Source organism: Herpailurus yagouaroundi, unplaced genomic scaffold, assembly GCF_014898765.1.
Source record: "Herpailurus yagouaroundi ecotype Mexico unplaced genomic scaffold, PumYag 189, whole genome shotgun sequence".
Lineage (NCBI taxonomy): Eukaryota > Metazoa > Chordata > Mammalia > Carnivora > Felidae > Herpailurus > Herpailurus yagouaroundi.
The window spans coordinates 361,846-384,277 of NW_024412420.1; the positions used below are offsets into that span (position 1 = coordinate 361,846).

The 22,432-nt window shown below is 36.0% G+C and overlaps 1 protein-coding gene across 2 annotated transcripts in view; it reads right to left on the minus strand.

Annotated features, from left to right (window-relative positions):
- USP32 (ubiquitin specific peptidase 32) overlaps positions 1-22,432 on the minus strand; it is a 246,595-nt gene that overhangs the window by 13,881 nt on the left and 210,282 nt on the right. For both annotated transcript variants that reach the window (XM_040496917.1, XM_040496916.1), the window contains exons 21-29: positions 22,179-22,284; positions 19,828-20,001; positions 18,939-19,113; positions 18,105-18,256; positions 16,769-16,880; positions 15,182-15,393; positions 8,446-8,630; positions 4,291-4,377; positions 3,242-3,362 (exon numbers count right to left, since the gene is read on the minus strand). In XM_040496917.1, coding sequence (XP_040352851.1) covers positions 3,242-3,362; positions 4,291-4,377; positions 8,446-8,630; positions 15,182-15,393; positions 16,769-16,880; positions 18,105-18,256; positions 18,939-19,113; positions 19,828-20,001; positions 22,179-22,284 — 1,324 coding nt within the window. The remainder of the gene's footprint in view (positions 1-3,241; positions 3,363-4,290; positions 4,378-8,445; positions 8,631-15,181; positions 15,394-16,768; positions 16,881-18,104; positions 18,257-18,938; positions 19,114-19,827; positions 20,002-22,178; positions 22,285-22,432) is intronic.

Genomic DNA, 22,432 nt, shown 5'->3' on the forward strand with positions numbered 1-22,432 from the left:
AAAACAGACACTCAGATCAATGGAACAGAATAGAGAACCCAGAAATAGACCCACAAACGTATGGGCAACTAATCTTTGACAAAGCAGGAAAGAATATCCAATGGAATAAAGACAGTCTCTTCAGTAAGTGGTGCTGGAAAACTGCACAGTGACATACAGAAAAATGAACCTGGACCACTTTCTTACACCATACAAAAAAATAAACTCAAAATGGATGAAAGACATAAACATAAGACAGGAAGCCATCAAAATCCTAGAGAAGAGAGCAGGCAAAAACCTCGTAGACCTCAGCCGCAGCAACTTCTTATTCAACAGGTCTCCAGAGGCAAGGGAAACAAAAGCAAAAATGAACTATTGGGACTCATCAAAACAAAAAACAAAAAACAAAAAACAAAAAAACTTCTGCACGGTGAAGGAAACATTCAGCAAAACTAAAAGGCAACTGACAGAATGGGAGAGGATATTTGCAAATGACATATCAGATAAAGGATTAGTATCCAAAGCCTACAAAGAACTTATCAAACTCAACACCCAAAAAACAAATAATCCAGTGAAGAAATGGGCAAAAGACATGAATAGACCCTTTTCCAAAGAAGACATCCACATGGCTCACAGACAAATGCAAAAATGCTCAACATCAAAAAACAAACAAACAAAACAAAACAAAACAAAAAAAAAACCCCGAAAAACAAAAAAAAAACCCCACAAAACATTTTTAAAAAATATTAAAAAACAAGAAGGGGCACCTGGGTGGCTCAGTCGGTTGAGCGTCCGACTTCGGCTCAGGCCATGATCTCACAGTCTGTGAGTTCAAGCCCCATGTCAGGCTCTGTGCTCACGGCTCAGAGCCTGAAGTCTGCTTCGGATTCTGTGTCTCCCTCTCTGTCTGCCCTCCCCACCCCACCCCCCCGCCCTGCTCTGTCTCTCTCTGTCAAAAATAAATAAACATTAAAAAAAATAAATAAAAAATGCTCAACATCACTCATCATCAGGGAAATACAAGTCAAAATCACAATGAGATATCACCTCACACTTGTCACAGTGGCTAACATTAACAACTCAGGCAACAACAGATGTTGGAGAGGATGTGGAGAAAGAGGATCTCTTTTGCACTGCTGGTGGGAATGCAACCTGGTGCAGCCATTCTGGAAAACAGTTTGTGGAGGTTCCTCAAAAAATTAAAAATAGACCTACCTACCACCCAGCAATTGCAATAGTAGGTATTTATCCAAGGGATACAGGTATGCTGTTTCAAAGGGGCATATGCACCCCAATGTTTATAACAAACAGCACTACTGACCATAGCCAAAGTATGGAAAGAGACCAAATGTCCATTGATGGATGAATGGTATATATTCTTCCATCTTCAGATGGAAGATGTGGTATATATTTATACACATTTGCAACTATGTGGATGGAACTAGAGGGTATTATGCCAAGCGAAATTAGAGAAAGACAAATATCATGACTTCACTCATAAGGAATTTAAGATGCAAAACAGATGAAGATAAGGGAAGGGAAGCAAAAATAATATAAGAACAGGGAGGGGGACAAAACAGAAGAGACTCATAAATCCAGAGAACAAACAGAGGGTTACTGGCAGGGTTGGGGGGGGGTGGATATGGGCTAAATGGGTAAGGGGCATTAAGGAGTCTACTCCTGAAATCATTGTTGTGCTATATATGCTAACTAACTTGGATGTAAATTAAAAAATAAATAAAAAACCAAACAAAGCCTCACATCGTTAAGTATCATGGTAATCATGGTAAAAACTCCTGGTAATCATCATTTTCAATGACTGCATAATATTTTATCAAATTTATATACTATGTTTTATTTAACCAATCTTCTAATGTGGGACGAATACAAGTTGTGTCTAATTTTTTTAGTGTTCTAAAAAATGCTATGATGATTATTTGTCAGCATTAAAGTATTTCCCTAGAATAAATTCCTGGAAGGGAAATTACTGGAATAAACAACATAAAATATATGGGTAATAACGTCAATTTTGAACCAAGGTAATCACTTTGTCTACGTGACTCTCTAAGCACATGCAGAAACCACAGGTAGGAAGAGAAATTTAGTAGGAAGAAATTAGTCATGTGGCCACAGTCCCCACCAAAGCAGGATATCTCAATAGCAAGTTGGTTTCCATGGTATCCTAAGAGCATCACTGAAAGTGGAAATGGGGTGAGATTTAACAGGTCACGTAGGCCCTTCTTTCTATAAGCAGGATGTCCTCCAGAGCTTTTCAGATCATACACTGGAAATTTCCATCAAGAGCCACATAAATGCAAAAGGAACTACAATTCTTCATGTAACTAAAAAAAAAAAAAAATCCGTTGATGCTGTTGCTTTTATTTCTCCATCAGATTCATCATATCTCTATCCACCAACTATCTAGCCAATCTATCCTTCAACAATTATATTATAAAAATTTAATATTTTTATAACATTAATATAAATATATTTATATTATATATTATATATTATATATTTATATATATAATACAAACATAATATATTTATATTATATAATATATATTTATATATATTTATAAATATGTTTACATTTATATTATATAATATATAAAATTAATATAAAATATAAATATTATAAAAATTTAATATTTTATATCAATATAAATATAAATATTTAATATTTATAAAAATATAAATATTTTTATAGTTAGTATGGAGTTATTAGTCTTTTTGAAGTAACATTTTCAAAATGTAAAAACTGTTTTCCCAGTAGAGGAATGATAAGTGTGAAGGAATAGCCATTGAGATACATTCTTAGGTGCCCAGTCTTGAAACATTCAATCTTTCCTTTAATTTTTCTGTTCACTATGCCCAGTAAGCAGCTGTAGCCCTGGGATGCCTTCGAGCTAAGTTACGGTGTTACTAAATGCTGCAGCTGTAATAATAATTAATAAATAGGCAAAGAGGTATTTATTGCTTGGAGGCCAAACAATATAATGTCTTAGTCATACCCAGAATTTCGAGATTTACTTATTAGTGGTGTTTTTTGAAATGTAATGTCCCAATACAAGTAACTCTGTAAGTGGGAAAACTGAAACATCCATGTAATCATGTCAATATATTAAGTGGCTTAGAGAATACCAATGATGTTTTTCTGATTGTATTTAGATCACCTAAAACAGAAATGTCACAATACAGTTAAACTGGGAAAATTTTTACTTATGAAAACTACCATCTTATGGTGGCCTTGAGTACTTACCCTTTCCTGTGATGTTTGATAGCGGAGGTGAAGAGCTGTGGGGTCCCAATCTACAGCAATATAGGCATTTCCAATGAAAGCTCTGTCTTCTCCACAATCAATTTTACAGCCTCTGCAAAATCTAAAGGGACGAAAATGATCTACTAAGGAATGAATAATTATGAAAGAATCAACATTTTCTTTATCAGAAATATTATCTCTTTATACTTCTCCACTTTCTTGGGTTCAGAATCCGTCATGGGCCTCTAAATTAAGACTGATAAATGTATGAATATGTATTAGTAATTATTTTTATTTCAGGGAAGCATGCTCATTACTTCTCAAGTCTTTGGTTTTTCAAAGCACTTGATAACCATTTGTTAATCCACATGAATGTGTGGACTTTATGGAAGATAAATGACACGGGGATTGGATATTTGAGATAATATACCTCTAAGAAAATTCTAAATTTAGTCATTTAATACTCCTGAGGAAGGACATCTGATATAACAATGCCTATTTCCTTGTTTGTAAAGTGGCACACTAAATAAATGTTTGTAAAAATTTATGGGAAGGGAAGGACCATGACAAAGCCATGATTTCAATGCCTATTTAGATTCCATTTGCTAAGTCTATTATAGTTCTCTGAAGGTAGTTGACTTTAGCACTCAGATATTTCGCAAGCTGCAACAATACTGACCAATCAGTCTCCATAATTCTTCTAAAAGTCAAAAACAGACTTCCACGAAGTCTAGTAAGTAGACTATGTTCTACTGGGCTCAGAATGCTAAACTGATTTATATGTAAGGAGCAGAAGGTATAAAATAATAAATGTTAATCATAAACTATGAATTTAATGAGGATCACAGAGTTTACAAAACCAGCTAAGGCTCAAGAGCAAAACTTAGCTATGGACCACATAAGAAAAAGATGAATCAACAATTGCGATGTTTATTTCAAGCTTCTTATTATTTAGTATTACTTCTAAAAACTGGAAACCTTATGCAAAAGGTATAATATCTGAAGCTGCAATGCTACTAAAATTTTTCTTTTGCATAAGATTACTTTACCTATACCATGGGCACCAAGCACAGGAGTTCCCATCTTTCTGCACAACTCGTAGAGTGAAGGGATACTGATAGCCCATACTGTCATCACTGAAACAGAAGAGTATAAAAAACATTTTTTTTAAATTTGATTTTTTATTTTTTTAAATTTATATCCAAATTAGTTAGCATATAGTGCAACAATTTCAGAAGTAGATTCCTTAGTGCTCCTTTACCCATTTAGCGCATCCCCCCCCCACAATCCTCAGTTTGTTCTCCCTATTTATGAGTCTCTTCTGTTTTGTCCCCCTCCCTGTTTTTATATTATTTTTGTTTCCCTTCCTTTATGTTCATCTGTTTTGTCTCTTAAAGTCCTCATATGAGTGAAGTCATATGATTTTTGTCTTTCTCTGATTGACCAGTTCCATTCATGTAGTTGCAAATGGCAAGATTTCATTCTTTTTGATTGCCGAGTAATAGTTGTGTATACATATAAACCACATCTTCTTTATCCATTCATCCATCAATAGACATTTGGGCTCTTTCCATACTTTGGCTATTACTGATAGTGCTGCTATAAACATGGTGGGGGGCATGTGTCCCTTCGAAACAGCATGCCTGTATCCCTTGGATAAATGCCTAGCAGCGCAACTGCTGGGTTGTAGGGTAGTTCTATTTTTAGTTTTTTGAGAAACCTCCATACTGTTTTCCAGAGTGGCTGCACCAACTTGCATTCCCATAAAAAACATTTCTATTTGAGGTCTCAACTCCTTTTCATTTTTTCTTTAAGTAACCCTAGGAAAGGGCATCTGTCAGAGCAGTATGCTCATGGTTGACAGTTCAATGCTAGTTATTTTAACCCATTAGCAGCAGCCCTGTACCAACCCCACTCAGGGCTCCCATGTTGTATCCCTGTTACAGAAGGTAGACAGACTAGACTGCCAGATGTCTCTAAGAGAGGCCATGTGGTCCACACAAAATTTTAAGATAAGCTAATAACCTTATAAGCTAATAAGCTAATCATGAAATCAACTACCAATTATCCTTCAGCCCTAATTCTATCACAAGATTTAATTCACATTAAACTAAAATAATTAGACTTTTCCATGACAAGAACATTGCCACAGCACAGAAAGCCGAAAGATCAGAATGGTTTTTAGAAGAGCGGACTATATATAATATATAATATATATTTTAATGTGTATTATATATATTTTATTTTATATATATTATATATATATAAAATATATATTTATATTGACATATTTCCTTTTTTTTTTAAGTTTTGTTTAAGTAATCTCTACACCCAATGTGGGGCTCAAACTCACCACCCTGAGATCAAGAGTCACATATTTTTTCAACCGAGCCAGTCAGGCACCCCAGAAGCGTTCTTTAATCAGAATCCTGATGTGGTACACTGTGAGGCACCCTTTTCCCTGCCTTAACTACTCAAAGCTATAAGCTACCTAACATTTTTAGAGTAATGTCTTTTAACTGCAAGACAGCCTTGATTCTCCCACTTAAACAAGTATTTTTCTTCATCCTTGCCCCAATAAGAAGCAATGCAAGACACCACATTTGGCAACTGGTAGTAGCTGTTACATGGTTGCTAAAGGTAATGAAACCATGATAAGGACTTTGCCACCTCCAAAACGTTCAGTTCCAAATATCCTACTTTGCAATAGCTACCTCCTAACTTTTTAAATCGCTTATTCAAGAATCACTACTCTAACAATTCTTTGACCAAAGAGAAATTTCTAATTACTGCTCTCAAATCCTCACTTTCCTCCTTATCCACTGTTGCTCAAAATAATCATCTTTTATATAGATCCTCGATTCCAGGAATTTGTCCATCTAATCTAAACATTCAAATTTATTGACACTAACACTCACAAAAATAGAGAACTGTACAATGAACCCCCATGTATTGGTCACCCAACTATAATCATCATCAACCCTCAGCCACTTTTAATTCACCTATACCCTTAACCTAGCTCTACAGATTCTTTCATTCCATTTAAAAAAATGGGAAAATATACATAAAATTTATCATTCAACTTTTTTTTAAAAGTAGGCTTCAAGAACAGTGTGGAGCCAAACATGGGGATTGAACTCACAACCATGAGATCAAGACCTGAGCTGAGATCAAGAGTCAGATGCTTAAGCAAATGAGCCACCCAGGCACCTGTACCATTTAACCATTTTTAAGTATACAATTCAGTGACATTAAAGGCATTCACAATGCTGTCTGTGCAACCATCACCACCATCCATCTCCAGAATTTTTTCATCTTCCCAAACACAAACTCTGTACCATTAAGCAATAATAATACTCCTTTCCTCCCAAACCCTAGTAACCTCTAATCTAATATCTGTCTATGAATTTACCTACTCAAAATGTCTCATAAAAGTGAAATCATACAGTATTTATCCTTTTGTATCTGGCTTATTTCACTTAGTATAATGTTTTCAAGGTTCAACCATGTTGTAGTGTGTATCAGAACTTCATTCCTTTTTATGGCTGACAAATACTCCACTGTATGTACATACCACAGTTTATCCATTTGTCTGCTGATGGACATTTGGGTTGTTTCCACCTCTTGGCTATTGTGACCCACTAGGTTATTTTGAAGGAAATCAGAGGCATTTTATCATTTTCATTCATAAATATTTCATTGTGTTATCTCTAAAAGACTAACTCTTATTATTTTTTTTATTGCCTGTAGGACTATTTTCTCTTTAATCTATTCTAACCTCCATGCCTTCATCTATACCATTCCATCTATACTAAAATAGCTTTTGCAAAGGTCACCAAAGACTGCCATTTTATCAAGTCCAGTGGTCAGTTCCCAGGCCTCTTCTTACTAAAGCTCTCTGTAGCATTTGAAACTGATCATTCTTCCTTTAAACACTTCTTCACTTCTGGGACACCACTCACTCCTAATTTTCTTCTTTCGTCACTGGCTGCTTCTTCTCAATCTCCTTTTTTGTCATTTTTCAACCTCTAAATGTTGGAATGCATCAGGAATTACATGGGGGGGAGGGGTGTCTTCTCTATCTCTTACTCTCTAAACGTTATCATCTGGTCTCAGGGATTTAAATACCAACTATTTGTGATGACACCTATATTTTTATATCTCCAACAAAGGACACTGAAGTCTATATCCCACTTAAAAATATAACATACATGTTGAATTTAACTTGATTCCTGTCATCTCTTGCTCAAACCTACTCCTTCCTCAGTTTTCCTCACATTAAATGTTACCACCATTCACAAACAATTGCTCAGGCTGATAACCAAACCTGGGTTCCTCTTTCCCTCATACTCCATATCCAATTCATTAGCAAGCCAGGGAAAAGTCCTCATCTGGAAGTTCTTCAATTTAATCACACTTTCACTTCAAATTTAATCTTGCCCTATTGTCATTTTTACTTAACACGACATTCCTCAACTAAATTGCTTATTATTTGCAGTTTTCCTTTAAGATTTATTCTTTTTTCTTAAATTACTTTTTTTTTTTTTAATTTGAGGGAGAGAGAGAGAGAGAGAGCGCACAGGGGAAAGGGGCAGAAGGAGAGAGAGAGAACCTTAAGCAAGCTCCACACTCAGCAAAGAGCCTGACGTGGGGCTTGATCCACAATCCTGGGATTATGACTTGAGCCAAAATCAAGAGTCAGACACTTAACAGACTGAGCCATGCAGGTGGCCCTCCATGTTAAACTAACAAGGCATGGAAACAATCCAACTGAATCATTTGTTATGGTATGGGGATTTTTCAGAGTTCATGTATAGAAATGTACGTGACTTTCCATTCTGCATTCCAGCAAGTTGAGAGGATACAAACTCCCTGGTGAATTTATACTCCCTAGTTTTGCAATAACAGAAGTCAAGGATAATACCTGAAGCATTTAAAGCATTAGCAGGAGGGACTTCAGGTAAGAGAGTACAGAATGAAAGGATTATTAAACACTAGAATGTCTAGGTCATGAAAGGAAGTTGTACAGTCTCTCCTACTCAATAGATCAAACCACATGGTTGAATTATATGCTTTCTGGATGGCTCTTCAAAGAGTGATTAACTTAACATGGAATGTGTCCTATATATTACATAGAATTCATATAAATTCTTCTTCTTGAGTTTGGAAACCACCTGTCCAGGCTTATCCCCCTCTCAACTCACCAATCCTGAGCATGGTTACTGGCTTCCTGAGGTGGGAGTGGGCTGGCTAATCGAGACACCTGAATCCAGACCGCATCATACAGGTCCTTCTTCCGGGTATGCACAGTACATGGAACAATCAGTGGCATTCCAAAGAGGCTGGGGCGATTCTTCTGAGATGAAAGGAAATACAGTTCTGTCCTCATCTGTATGTACAAACAAGAGAAGAAAGGGCTGAGAAGACAGGCCTTTGATTCCTCCCTTTCATTCTAAGGCAGCCAATAACAGGCAACAGTATCATTTTCAAAGTAGTCCCTACCACACTTCTCTTTATTTATAAAACCACATTTAATTAATATAGAGAATATGGTTATTTAGAGTGGAAGGTTGAAGATTGAAGTATTGCCAGTTTTAGAACTGCTATCAAACTTTTCAGCATTTAGTATTTTCAAACTAGTTTTCTCTGATAAATATTTCTCACACACACAGAACCACATGTAAAAACTAGTAATAGTTTCCTAACTCAAGGTTTTTAAAAGCACTTAAAATCCTTTCTCTAGAAAGGATGCCAGTAAACCAAACTGCCTCAAAACACAATTTTCTAATAAGGTGTTGACAGCTGTTGTTAGAGCAGCAATTCCTAAACTGTTGGGAAAATATGAAACCCAGCCATTTAATGTTATAACAACTTATGCACCTTCCTAAAAGTAGCTGAGCTGACTTTAGTCTTTTTTGTTTTTTAATTACGTGATAGAATAAAAGTAAAGTAAACTTTAAAAATATTTGCTTTTAGTATGTTAAGGAGATTCCTTAATATAGAGATACTGCACAGAAGTAGCTTGGAAATGGCTGCTTAATAAAACAAAAGTTTAGTATAATAAAAGGTTGACTGCAATTCAGGATTACTCAAAAAACTGCTGAGCACTTGGACATTTAATTCTTTAAGTGTGGTCTTTGTGTAGTAGTTAGAGAAGCTAAATCAACAACTTACAAACTCACCAAAGGTTAGCTAGTTTCTTAAAGACTTCTATTTCAGATTCTCAAGCATTTTCTCTTGCCATTATTCATTTTTTAAATTAAACCCTTTTTTTTTTTTAAAGATCTTATTTTTAAGTAATCTCTACACCCAACATGGGGCTCAAACTTACAACCATGAGATCAAGAGTTGCATGCTCTACCAACTGAGCTAGCCAGGCACCCCTTGCATTATTCATTTAAGCTTAGCTAAATACATGATTCTAAGACTGTATTTCATGTGCTGATGTTCTTGTAAGACTCACAGTTGATACGTGGACAGAATTCAGAATAACTATTTTTCAAAAACCTAAAAACAGGGGCACATGGGTAGCTCAATCAGTTGATCATCTTACTCTTGATTTCAGCTCAGGTCGTGATCTTGTGGTCATGAGATCAAGCCCTGCATCAGGCTCTGTGCTGGATGTGGAGCCTGTTTAAGATTCTCTCTCTCCCTCTCCTTCTGCCCCCCACCCCTGTGTGCAGACTTTCTCTCTAAAAAAAACAAACAACCAATAAAACAAAAATCTAAAAATATAGGTTAATTCTTCTCTCCTTAAACTTCTACTGTTCTTCCACTCTCTCAGCAGATGACTTATTTTACTAAATAAATGAGATCATCAAAGCAATGACCTCTTCATTCCTCAGTGTAGCTCTTTTCTAAACCCACAAAAAATTTTCATCCTCTTGAAGGTAACTTCTCCCAGTACCACTGGGAGATACTACTCAGTTCCTCATGGGAATAACACTCCCAGCTTTCCTATACCAGGAATCCTCCTTTTGCTCTCTCCTAACAACTTTTCCTCCCAGCTGGAAAAACTCATTTGGCCCAACTGTTCAAAGGAGTTTTGTTCCATTTCTTTACTCGGTTATATTGCAAAACTTCAATTTTCACTCTTTTGATTTCTCTGATCCATGTAAACCACTTCTTTCTTTCTTTTTTCCTTTAAATTGACTTTTCCTTTATTTGTCACATCAATACCGTTTTCCCATTTCTCTATTTTCTGAATATTCTTGCCTAGGTTGCCTTGTCTCATTCTTATTCATCTTTTACCTTGCAGAAAGGAGGAGACAAAAAATAAACTACTTTCAAAGTAATTCAATCATGAGATCAGAAAGGTCTGAAAGAAGGTGGCAATAAAAATGAAGAAATGGTAAATTCAAGTAGTATTTTAAAATAAGATATTAAGGGGATGGGGCCCCTGGGTGGCTCAGTTGGTTAAGCATCCGATTTCGGCTCAGGTCATGATCTCACAGTTCGTTGAGTTCAAGCCCCACATTGGGCTCTGTACTGACAGCTCAGAGCCTGGAGCCTGCTTCGGATTCTGTGTCTCCCTTCCACTCTGCCCCTCCCCAACTTGTGCTCTTTCTCTCAAAAATGAAAGAATAAATAAACTTAAAAAAAAAAAAAAAGAAAAGAAATTAAGGGTTGCCTGGATGGCTCAGCTTGTTGACTGTATGACTTCAGCTCAGGTCATGATCTCATGGTTTGTGAGTTCAAGTCCCCACATCAGGCTCTGCTGTCAGCACAGAGCCCACTTAGGATCCTCCCTTCTCCTCTCTCTCTGCCACTCCACCACTCGTGCTCTCTCTTTCTCTCAAAAAATACATTGTTTTAAAAAAAAAAGTAGAAGAAATTAAAGGGCATAGTGATATACTGAATATAGGGTTTTAGAAGAAAAGGGGAGAAAAAAAATCTAAGGATACTCTCAGCCTTTAGCTTTTAGCATGGAAGAATGGTGTTGCCTTTCACAGAAATAATAGGAAAAGGGACTTGACTTGAGACAGACAGATGGTAAAATCAATTTTAGGTATTCCTAAAGCACCTGTCTAGATCATGAAAGAAATTGGAAATCGATAACTGGTTAAAAGGTGAAAATTAAGAGTTGACAATGTGGCTTTATGGTCTAATAATTACAAAAAACTGTATATAATGCTTTAGCACTTACCAAGTGCTCTATAAAACATATTCATGAAAATTCAAGAGAGTGGTTTTCCAAGACTTTTTAAAAAGTACATGAGAATTCTTAATTTATGATCTGATAATACTTGGTTAAAAAAAAGAGAGAGAGAGAGACATATGGAAATGCTGATGGGAGTAGTTGGAGCTGTACTTAAAGCGAATACCAAGTACAAATGGATGCCTTAATTCTCTATCCACTCATATAATCCCATACAATCCTGTCTAGAACGTGGCCCACAGAATGTCATCTACGTTGTCAGGTGCTCACTTTAAGTCATGAGTTATTAATTCAAAAGGGTAGACAAGTACATTTTAAAGAATTATCACAAAGCAAATAGCTGTATAACCACTAGTCAAAGACAGAATACAGCTAGCACTCCAAAAGCCTCCCTCTGCTTCCTCCCAATCACAATTTCTTCCTTCCTTCAAAAGTTCAGTTTTTCTAATTTTATGGTAATCACTTCCTTGCTTTTTCTTTATAGTTTCATAGGCTATGCATAAAAACAGTAAATTTCATTTTCCCTGTTTTTAAAGTTTTTATTTATAAAAAGAATCATATATTTTATATTTCTTTTGTGTCTGGCTTCTTTTCCACATTAGGTTTATGAAATTCATTTATGTTGGGTACAACTCTAAATTCATTTTCATTGCTGTAGAATATTCTATCATATGAATGTCTCAACTTCCTTATCCTTTTTCTACTACTAATGGACATTTAATGTTTTTATTTTTTGTTTTCAGCTTTGGGCGATTACAGATAATGCTGCTAATGCTAATGCTGCTGAATGAATATTCTTGTACATATCTCCTGATACACACGTCTGTTTGGTAGATGCTTAAAAAGGAGAATTGCTTACCTTTAACTAGAAAACTACTTTCCAAAAGAGCTGTATTAACTTATACTCTTATTAGCAGTGTATGAGAGTTCCTGTTGCTCAAATATCCTCATCATCACTGTTAATCGGTTTAAGCTGCTCTGGTGGGTGTGCGGTGATATGCTAATGGAGCTTTAATTTGTATTTCCCTGGTTAGTAGTCTGGCTGATCACTTTTTCATATGGTTACTGGCTATTTGTATATCCTTTCTGTGAAGTGCTTATTTAAAATTAACCATTTTTGGGGCGCCTAGGTGGCGCAGTCGGTTGAGCGTCCGACTTCAGCCAGGTCACGATCTCGCGGTCCGTGAGTTCGAGCCCCACGTCGGGCTCTGGGCTGATGGCTCAGAGCCTGGAGCCTGTTTCCGATTCTGTGTCTCCCTCTCTCTCTGCCCCTCCCCCGTTCATGCTCTGTCTCTCTCTGTCCCAAAAATAAATAAACGTTGAAAAAAAAAATTAAAAAAAAAAATTAACCATTTTTTATTCAAAAAAATTTTTTATTTGAGAAAGGGAGAGACAGAATAAGCAGGGGAGAGGGGCAGAAGGAGAGAGAATCTTTAGCAGGCTCACACTCAGCACAGAGCTGAGGCTCAACTGTGGGGCTCAATCCCACAACCCTGGGATCATGACCTGAGCCAAAATCAAGAGTCAGATACCGAACTGACTGAGCTACCCAGCGCCCTGAATTGTTTTTTAATGATTTATATGAGTTCTTTATATTTTCTAGATTGAGTCTTTTTGTGGTTATAGGAGTGGCAGACATCTTTGACTCCAAGGCTTGCCTTTCTATGCAATGGCATCTTTTGATGGAACTAAAGTTCTTAATTTTAATGATGTCCAATTTATTAATCTTTTCCTTTATGGTTAGTTCTTTTTGTGTCCTATTTAAGTAGTCTTTTCCTACATCAAGGTCATGAATGTATTCACCTATTATCTTCTAGGAGCTGTTTTATTGTTTTGCTTTCATATTTAGTTCTGTAGTCCACCTGGAATTGAACATTATGTGGTAAGAGGTAGGTGTCAAGTTTCATATGGCTATTCAATTATCTCAGCACCATTTACCAAGAAAATTGTCTTTCTCTCACTGCTCTGCAATGCTATCTTTGTTATAACTCAAATGTTCATACATTTGTGAATCTGTCTCTGGGTTCTCTATTCTAAACCACTGTTAACTACTTGTCTTTTCTCATACCAATATCACAATGTCTTAAGTACTTAAGTGTTATAAAATAATTGTAATATCTTGTAGCTCAATTCGTCATGCTTTACTCTTCTTCAAGAGTGTCTTGGTTATTCCAGTGCTTTGTATTTCCACATTTTTTTTTAATTTTAAATTTTTTTTACTTTTTTTTATTAAAAAAAATTTTTTTAATTTAGTTTGAGAGACAGAGAGAGCAGAGGAGGGGCAGAGAGAGAAGGAAAAAGAGAATCCCAGGCAGGCTCCGTGCTGTCAGCACAGAGCCCGATGCAGGGCTCGAACTCACGAACCATGAGATCATGACCTGAGCCGAAACCAAGAGTCAGATGCTTAACCAACTAAGCCACCCAGTGCCCCCGCCCCCCGTTTGTTTAAGTTTCTTTATTTTGATAGAGCACAGGAGGGGCAGAGAGAGAGAATAATTTTTTTACTTTTTAAGTAAGCTCTGTGCCCAACATAGGGCTTGAACTTATGACCTCAAGATCAAGAGTCCCATACTCTACTGAATGAGCTAGCCAGGTGCCCCTCTGCTTCCACATTTTAGCATCAGCTTATCAAGTTTACATACACAAGCATACATACACATTTATATTGGGATTGTGCACTGAATCTGTAGATGAGTTTGTGAAGAACTCAGATCTTTGAAATATCTGGTCTTCTAATCCATGAACATGGTCTATTTCCCTCAAATATTTGAGTCTTCTTTAATTTTTATCAATATTTTTATTGCTTTCCATATAGATACCTTGTGTATCTGTTGCAGTTTATTTCTAGGTACTTAAATCTAATGACAAGTGCTATCAGTAAATCTCACTAGTGAACAGCAGAGGGAGAAGCAGAAGATCATGTAAAGATGGAGGCAGAGATTGGAGTTATGAGATAAGAAATGCCTATGGAAGTTGGAAGAGGCAAGGACGGATTCTCCCCTAAAGCCTTTGGAGGGAGCACAGCCCTGGTGATTTCAGATGTCTTGAGATACCTATAGAACTATGAAAGAATAAATTTCTGTTGTTTTAAGCCATGAAATTTGTGCTAATTTGTTACAGCAGTCTAGGAAACAACTTGTTTTTACCCAAGAACGTTCCTGTTTCTCTCCAAAAAAACCAACCAACCAACCAACCTCCAAATACATCCATGCTTACATGGCAGAGAAGATGTACATGCCTACATGAAAATATGGGAGACACAAACTTTTAAAAAGGGAGTAGTATTTGGATGTAGCAGCCATCCTGTTGCTGCTTAATATGAGTGAGGAATGACACTTCAAATTTTTAAAAAATGTTTATTCATTTTGTGTGTGTGTGTGTGTGTGTGTGTGTGTGTGTGTGTGTGTGTGTGAGAGAGAGAGAGAGAGAGAGAGAGAGAGAGAACAAGTGGGGGAGGAGCAGAGAGAGAGGGAGACACAGAATCTAAAGCAGGCTCCAGGCTCTGAGCCATCAGCACAGAGCTGACACAGGCTTGAACCCACAAATTGTGAGATCATGACCTGAGCTGAGTCAGACACTTAAACGACTGAGCCACCCAGATGCCACTGAGGAATGGTATTTCATACAATGGCCAGCATGTGTGATACTAAATCCTGGCTCTGATCACTTACAATAACACCCTGAAAGTGAACACAATGAAGAGGCTTCAAAGACAGAAAGTGGCTATGTTTCACAAATGACATTGGTTAAGATGAGCAGTAAGTTGCCTAATTTAAACTAACCATTTTTCGGTGGACTGCAATGATGTAGCCTGTAAAGGAATTGTCAGGAAGAGATGGCATATGACCATTCACCATTCCATTTGTGAAGTTCTTCTCAGTTCCACATGGCACAACAGTGTTTGGCATTCCATTGGGTATAAACATTGGTCGGGGCAAGTCTCCATTGGTTGTTAGGGTCAACATTCCATTTGTAGATGGGGAAGAGGAGAAATCTACAAATTCATAGATAAGTACAGCATCATAAGCTTGTGGTGTTTTCATCTTTGCTCTTTTCTCAAATAATGTGGGGACCAAGACCACTGTAGTAGAGTCTCTTTTAGCAAAGGACAGGGAGAAATCATAGTTCAAATAATAATTCTGGACTGACTGGAAGATTTTAATTTCAGATTTTACTTCTATAACTCACACTTAAGATGAAATGACAAAGCAAGAATAACTGCTGGAAGTAACTGCTTGGAAGTATAAGTAAAAAAAAAAAAAAAGTTGGTTTTCTTTTAGTTTTCTGAAAAGTAGAAGTAAAATTTTTGTAAGAATCTTTATCAGCATCATACCTGTTCAGCCTAAATGATATTAAATTCAGATGGAAAATCCCATTTTTTTGTTCTTACAAATAGTTTGAACATACAAATAGTTCTGCCACTTGTTTTCTTTTCCCTCTCTATGAATTCATTTCTCTATTGCCCTAAAAATGTTCAGTTGAAAACAACAGGGTCTAGCTAGATGTTCCTTTTTTTTTTTTCATTTTAGTTTTTAAAAAATATTTTTAGATTAGTTTTAGATAAAGAGGAAAGTACAGATTTCGCATTTGTCCCCAAAAATGCAAAGCCTTCCCCATTAGCAACACCCCCCCAACCAAAGTGATATATTTGTTACAAATGATGAAAGATGCCTTTTAAATTTAAATTATATTAAAAATGTATTTCTCTTAGTCTCAACAGTCCATATGACTTGTGAATATTTTATTGGATGGAAAAGATTACAGAAAATTTCCATCATTGCAGACAGTTCTATTGAACAGTGATTATTTAAACAAAAAAGCAGTATTAAATCATCCATCAACCCACTATCAATACTCTACTAAGTGCCAACAAAAGGAGCCTCATTCTCTATGAGGCCCTTTATAGTCAGGAAATAAACCTAATTATAAGCAGTATGAAGAATAGACCAACAATGTTAATGGTCAAAAAGATTTAATTGGTAACCATATCAAACCACATGCATATTAAACATTCTTTTTTTGTTATTTCCTACCCCCACTTAAATAGATTCTTTTTGTCATGTTTATTGTTTTATTCTCTGATAGTATATTATATATCTCTCACACCATTTGTTGCCATGTTAGTATCAGATAAAAGAATTAAGAGATCTGAATTCCAGTGGTAGACTTAAATAAGCATCTGCTTGTCACTTACATTGCCTGAATTTTAGGTTCCTCATCTAAAAAATGAGGAATCTGAGCCAAATGATCACCAAGGTTTCCATCAGTCTCCAAAATTCTTTTGCCTGAATATCCTTAGCCCAAATAAATATAAACCCTTAGGCCAATATTTAAAGCCGAAATAACGAGAATAACTAGTTCTATCTTACCTGTCTGTGTTGGACTAGAAGCTGAAATTGGAGATCCAGGAATGGGAATTTCAAATGCACACAAAAATCCACTCACTGAGAGTCTCACTTTTTGGTTGTCTTGAGGGAAATTCTACAGAAAAAGAGGATGAGAAGGAGGAAATGTTTCATATAAAATGGAAAATCATTTGAAACAAACGTCTTAGATGGTTTCACGAATAAAACAAACAAAATGACTGAATAACTTTTCTCAAACAGCTAAAAGATGAAAGCTTGATAAACTGACTGAAAACTAACCTCACTGACAAAACATGTTATCCCATTCCATAGGAAAGAAGTTGTTTTGAATAACTGATGGCTTAAGTTTTGTCCTTCATTTCAAGCATCTAAATCCCAAACCTCAGAGCGATCTTACCTTTGCATTACACATGAGAAAACATCAGTTGGGAGTTTGTTCAGAAAGCCCAAAGATGAATATGAATAATATCAATGGTAGGAGTTCAATTGAGGGTAGGCAATATATTATTATTTTATTAATTTTAATTTTTATTTATTTTTGTTTCAAGCTTTTACTTAAATCCTAGCTAGTTAATACATATATAGCGTAATATTAGTTCCAGGCAATGTATTTATTAAATTGCTTGCTTCTCCAGCTGGTATGCACGAAGAAGTGATTTATGTCAATTTGTCTTTGCTCTCTAACATCTTAGTGTGTTGAAAGGCCAGGTATATATATTCATAATAAATCGTAAAAGCATACATTTATAAATATGTAAAATACTTTAACCAAGGAAGAATTCTAGTAAGAGTGGTAATACAAAAACCTGTAAAGTGTAGCAGCAGTAGTCACTGGGGGAAATCTATACTGTAGTGATGTAGCTAGATTACTCCATACAGATAGCGCTAGGCTTATATTGCCCTTCTTTTAAAATGCCACTATCAGGGTACCTGGGTGGCTCAGTTGGTTAAGTTAAGTGTCCATCTTCAGCTCAGGTCATGATTTCATGGTCATGGGTTTGAGCCCCGCATCAGGCTCTGTGCAGACAGCTCCCTGGAGCCTGCTTTGGATTCTGTGTCTACCTCTCTTTCTGCCCCTTCCCTGCTTACTCTCTTGTCTCTGTCTCTCAAAAACGAATAAAAATGTTTAAAAAAAATTTTTTTTTAATGCCACTATCATTATTACTTCTTTATGCTGGTAGATACCCTTTTTAAAGTTTCAGGGATAGGAAACTGTTAAATTTTGTTCATTCTTTGTTGTGTTTGGATATCCCCTTCAGTCATTTAATAATTAATTGAGAAAACTGTGATCTTTAAAGGATGGAATCAAGGGTATCCTAGAAAGAATAATCAATATTACCTTTATGTTGGACCCATGTACTTCTGCAAGAAGGATCTGTTCTGATTTAAGTCCACAGAGATCGCTCAGCTGTTTTTTTAAACCTGTGTACTTTTCATCCATATTCAGTCGTAGTCCATATCGTACAGGGGTAGTACCATCCAGCTTAATAACTAGTAAAGAAAAAACATCTTTTAGGTATAATGCATATAATGCACATTTCACTGAAAGCTCTACTGTGTGTGTGTGTGTGTGTGTGTGTGTGTGTGTGTGTGTGTGTCTTGGAAACAGCAAACGTTTCAGTCTAGAATTTTTATTTTACATGTAAACTACAAGAAATGGTTGTATCATCAGGGATGATACTGAGTGAAATCATTATTTTTTGATGTTCATCTGATATAGAAGTGTGAATGGTTTTGTAAGATTTTAAAGAGTTTCTGTCATGTTTGAAACTAACAGAGGTATCAATGGGCACAAGGCGTGGTCCCATGTTCCAGGGTCTGGAGTTCCTGCCTGAAATTGCACTGTTGGATTATAACATGCTGACCAATTTTTATGATAATACATTATAATGTTTGTTTATCTGGGGGGGGGGAGCCAGAGAGAGGGAGATACAGAATCCAAAGCAGGCTCCAGGCTTTGAGATGTCAGTACAGACCTTGACATGGGGCTCGAACCCATGAGCCATGAGATCATCCTGAGCCAAAGTCAGACACTTAACTGACTAAGCCACCTAGGTGCCCCTATGAGAATGCATTATAAAGAAATGACTATACTTAGAAATTCAAATTCAGGCTACCTGATCAATGTAGAAGACATTGAAGTTAAGTAGATTTTCAGAACTTTGTGACCTACCTGTTATTTCTAAGTGCATATAACTATCCATTGGTAATGGCAAAGACAAAAAATTGAAAGGGTCAAATCGGACACTTATATGCCCACACGTTTTGCATCTGACTTGGGACCTCAGCTGCCCATGGAACAAATCCACAACAATCGATCTATTCCTTCTCAGATGGTTGTCCCATGCCTAGCAAGGAAAAAGATCAGAGAGCTTTCTTTTTTCAAAATTCAAAAAATAATTATTTCTACATAAATTCAAATAAATTGGTTAAATATTTTAGGTTTAAATGCCAAGAATATAACCCTCTGAAACTAATGTAACATTATGTCAACTATACTCCAATAAAAAAAAAGAACATAATCCTTAATCTTCATTTAAGATATAGAAACTTTCTGCCTGCAAATTTACAAATCAAATATGTAATTTAAAATGTACTGGCCTACTGAGGAGAGAAAACCAGTTCTTGATTAGAATGTGATTCTTTCTGTTCAACCTAAATGATATTAAATTCAGATGGAAAATCCCATTTTTTTGTTCTTACCATGGTAACAATGATGAGAATTAAAGTTCTTTCTCCATTAAAGAGCAGATAAAACATACATATTCATCATTGTACACATCATTTTAGCAATTATGGGGACTCCTGAAGTATTACTGAATAAGTCCTGCATCCTTTCCCATAAGTTTACAATGTAAAAAGGCAACATGTAAAATTTTTCATTAAAGATGCCTTGTTTTGGCATTACTGAACAAGAATCAAGCAGAGAAATATAAATTCTTTTACTTCCACAGTAAAATTTTGTCACAGAATAGTTTAGTTAGCATTCAACTTGTACAACACACATCTGTGGCCAGAACATTTTATCTATTGCTTACATTAGAAACTCAAAACCGACAAACCTCTGCAGCTACTTCCCAGTCTGGTCGGCCATCACTGTCCTTCAGTTCCACATAGGGCTTCTCATGGACTCGGTTAAGATCTTCATGGAGACCATCCAAGAGAAAAGCCAGAAGTTCTTGGGAGTCTTGTTGCTGGAACCCATTAAACCTGGGAGCATATTTTGCTATGGTCCACTATAAATATAACAGAATCAAACTCATTATTTGCTACCCCATAAAATTTGCAATGAACATGCCCCATAATTCAATCAGAGGCATTATAAGAAGATAGAGTATTTAGTCTGCCTCCATTTCAGCAAATATATTTGGAATAATCATGAAATCTCTCGTGTCTTAATTTCAAATGACAAAAAAAAAAAAAAAAGGGGAAGAAAAACAAAAAAGTATTTTTGGCTAATTCTGTGTCCCAGTTCAGTATCATATAAGCAAAAAGTTCTTTAGGAACACAGACATTATTTAAGACAAGTAAAGACATATATATATATATATATATTTTTTTTTAAGGTTTTTATTTTGAGAAAGAGACAGTGTGAGCAGGAGAGGGGGAGAGAGAGAAAGGGAGAGAGAGAAATAATCCCTAATAGGCTCCACACTGTCAGCACAGAACCCGATAAGGGGCTTGAACTCCCGAAACTGTGAGATCATGACCTGAGCCGAAATCAAGAGTTTGACACTTAACTGACTGAGCCACCCTGACACCCCAAGACAGAAATATTAAAATAGCATTTGGTTTCATTGAAAAATTCCTGTTACAGTTTTCTTTTACAGTTAACCTATCTAGCCTTATAACCTTTTATTACTAGAGGCAGAATAGCCTCATGTTTAACTCTGAGGACTTACTATCTTGTAATCTTGGGCAAACTATTTAACTGCTCTGAGCCTTAGTTTCCTGAGCCATAAAATGAAGATAATAATATTGCTTTATATTACAGGACTATTTAGAAGATTAAAGGAGTTAATACAAACAAAATATCATTAGAATAGTGCCTGGAACATGAAAAGATGCTCAACATCGCTCCTCATCAGGGAAATACAAATCAAAACCACACTCAGATATCACCTCACGCCAGTCAGAGTGGCCAAAATGAACAAATCAGGAGACTCTAGATGCTGGCGAGGATGTGGAGAAATAGGAACCCTCTTGCACTGTTGGTGGGAATGCAAACTGGTGCAGCCACTCTGGAAAACAGTGTGGAGGTTCCTCAAAAAATTAAAAATAGACCTACCCTATGACCCAGCAATAGCACTGCTAGGAATTTACCCAAGGGATACAGGAGTACTGATGCATGGGGCACTTGTACCCCAATGTTTATAGCAGCACTCTCAACAACAGCCAAATTATGGAAAGAGCCTAAATGTCCATCAACTGATGAATGGATAAAGAAATTGTGGTTTATATACACAATGGAGTGCTATGTGGCAATGAGAAAGAATGAAATATGGCCCTTTGTAGCAACATGGATAGAACTGGAGAGTGTGATGCTAAGTGAAATAAGCCATACAGAGAAAGACAGATACCATATGTGTTCACTCTTATGTGGATCCTGAGAAACTTAAAGAAACCCACGGGGGAGGGGAAGGGAAAAAAAAAAGAGAGAGGTTAGAGTAGAAGAGAGCCAAAGCATAAGAGACTCTTAAAAACTGAGAACAAACGGAGGGTTGATGGGGGGTGGGAGGGAGGGGAGGGTGGGTGATGGGTATTGAGGAGGGCACCTTTTGGGATGAGCACTGGGTGTTGTATGGAAACCAATTTGACAATAAACTTCATATATTGAAAAAAAAAGAATAGTGCCTGGAAGTGGTTAAGTAGTCAAATTTTTAGCTATTATGATTATTAATTTTAAACTAAAAAGTTTTTGTATTGTTTTTAAATAAAGATAAAAAATAACCCTAACTTTACTACATATGATATTAATGCAAAATTTGTATCCATGAATTTCAGTAATTACATTCTTTCAGTTTTTTTAAATTCTACAGATAGAATTAATTACTTTAGTAATGTCAAAAATATATGAAGTATCATTAACTAGACTCAGAGGTATATCTTGCAGTTATAATACTGTTAATAGTAAAGGACTAACAATGGAAGATTTACTATACATACAAGTAAGATACCTGATAAATTAGTAAACTGAATGACATTCCAAATTTAGACTGTGACTTTGTTTCCCAGTATTTTGCATACATCTGAACAAGTAAAAGTATTTGACATCTATGTCTAGTGAAGCATCTAAAAAACATTAGTTAAACTAGAACTAAAAAAGCTAAACGTAAAAAGCATGTGGAGAAAAAGAATTACTTAAACAACTGCTTAGGACTTAAATACTTTTATATTATTTTAATCTGCTTACCCGAAGCTTTAATGGGGCGACATTCTTCTGAGTTCCACTCCAAAGTTCCTGTACTAAATCCCCATAGCACTTAGCCATATGCCCCTTCATACCAATGGGATTTGTCCTAGAAGTTTAAAGAGGAGAATTTTTGCGAAAGATTCTCATAAATCACAATCACAGAAATGCCTAGCATCTATTTTCTCACATCAAAATATCTTTTTTAAACAAGTATGTCTTTCCCCTCATTTCATACTAACTAGGGCAAATAAGAC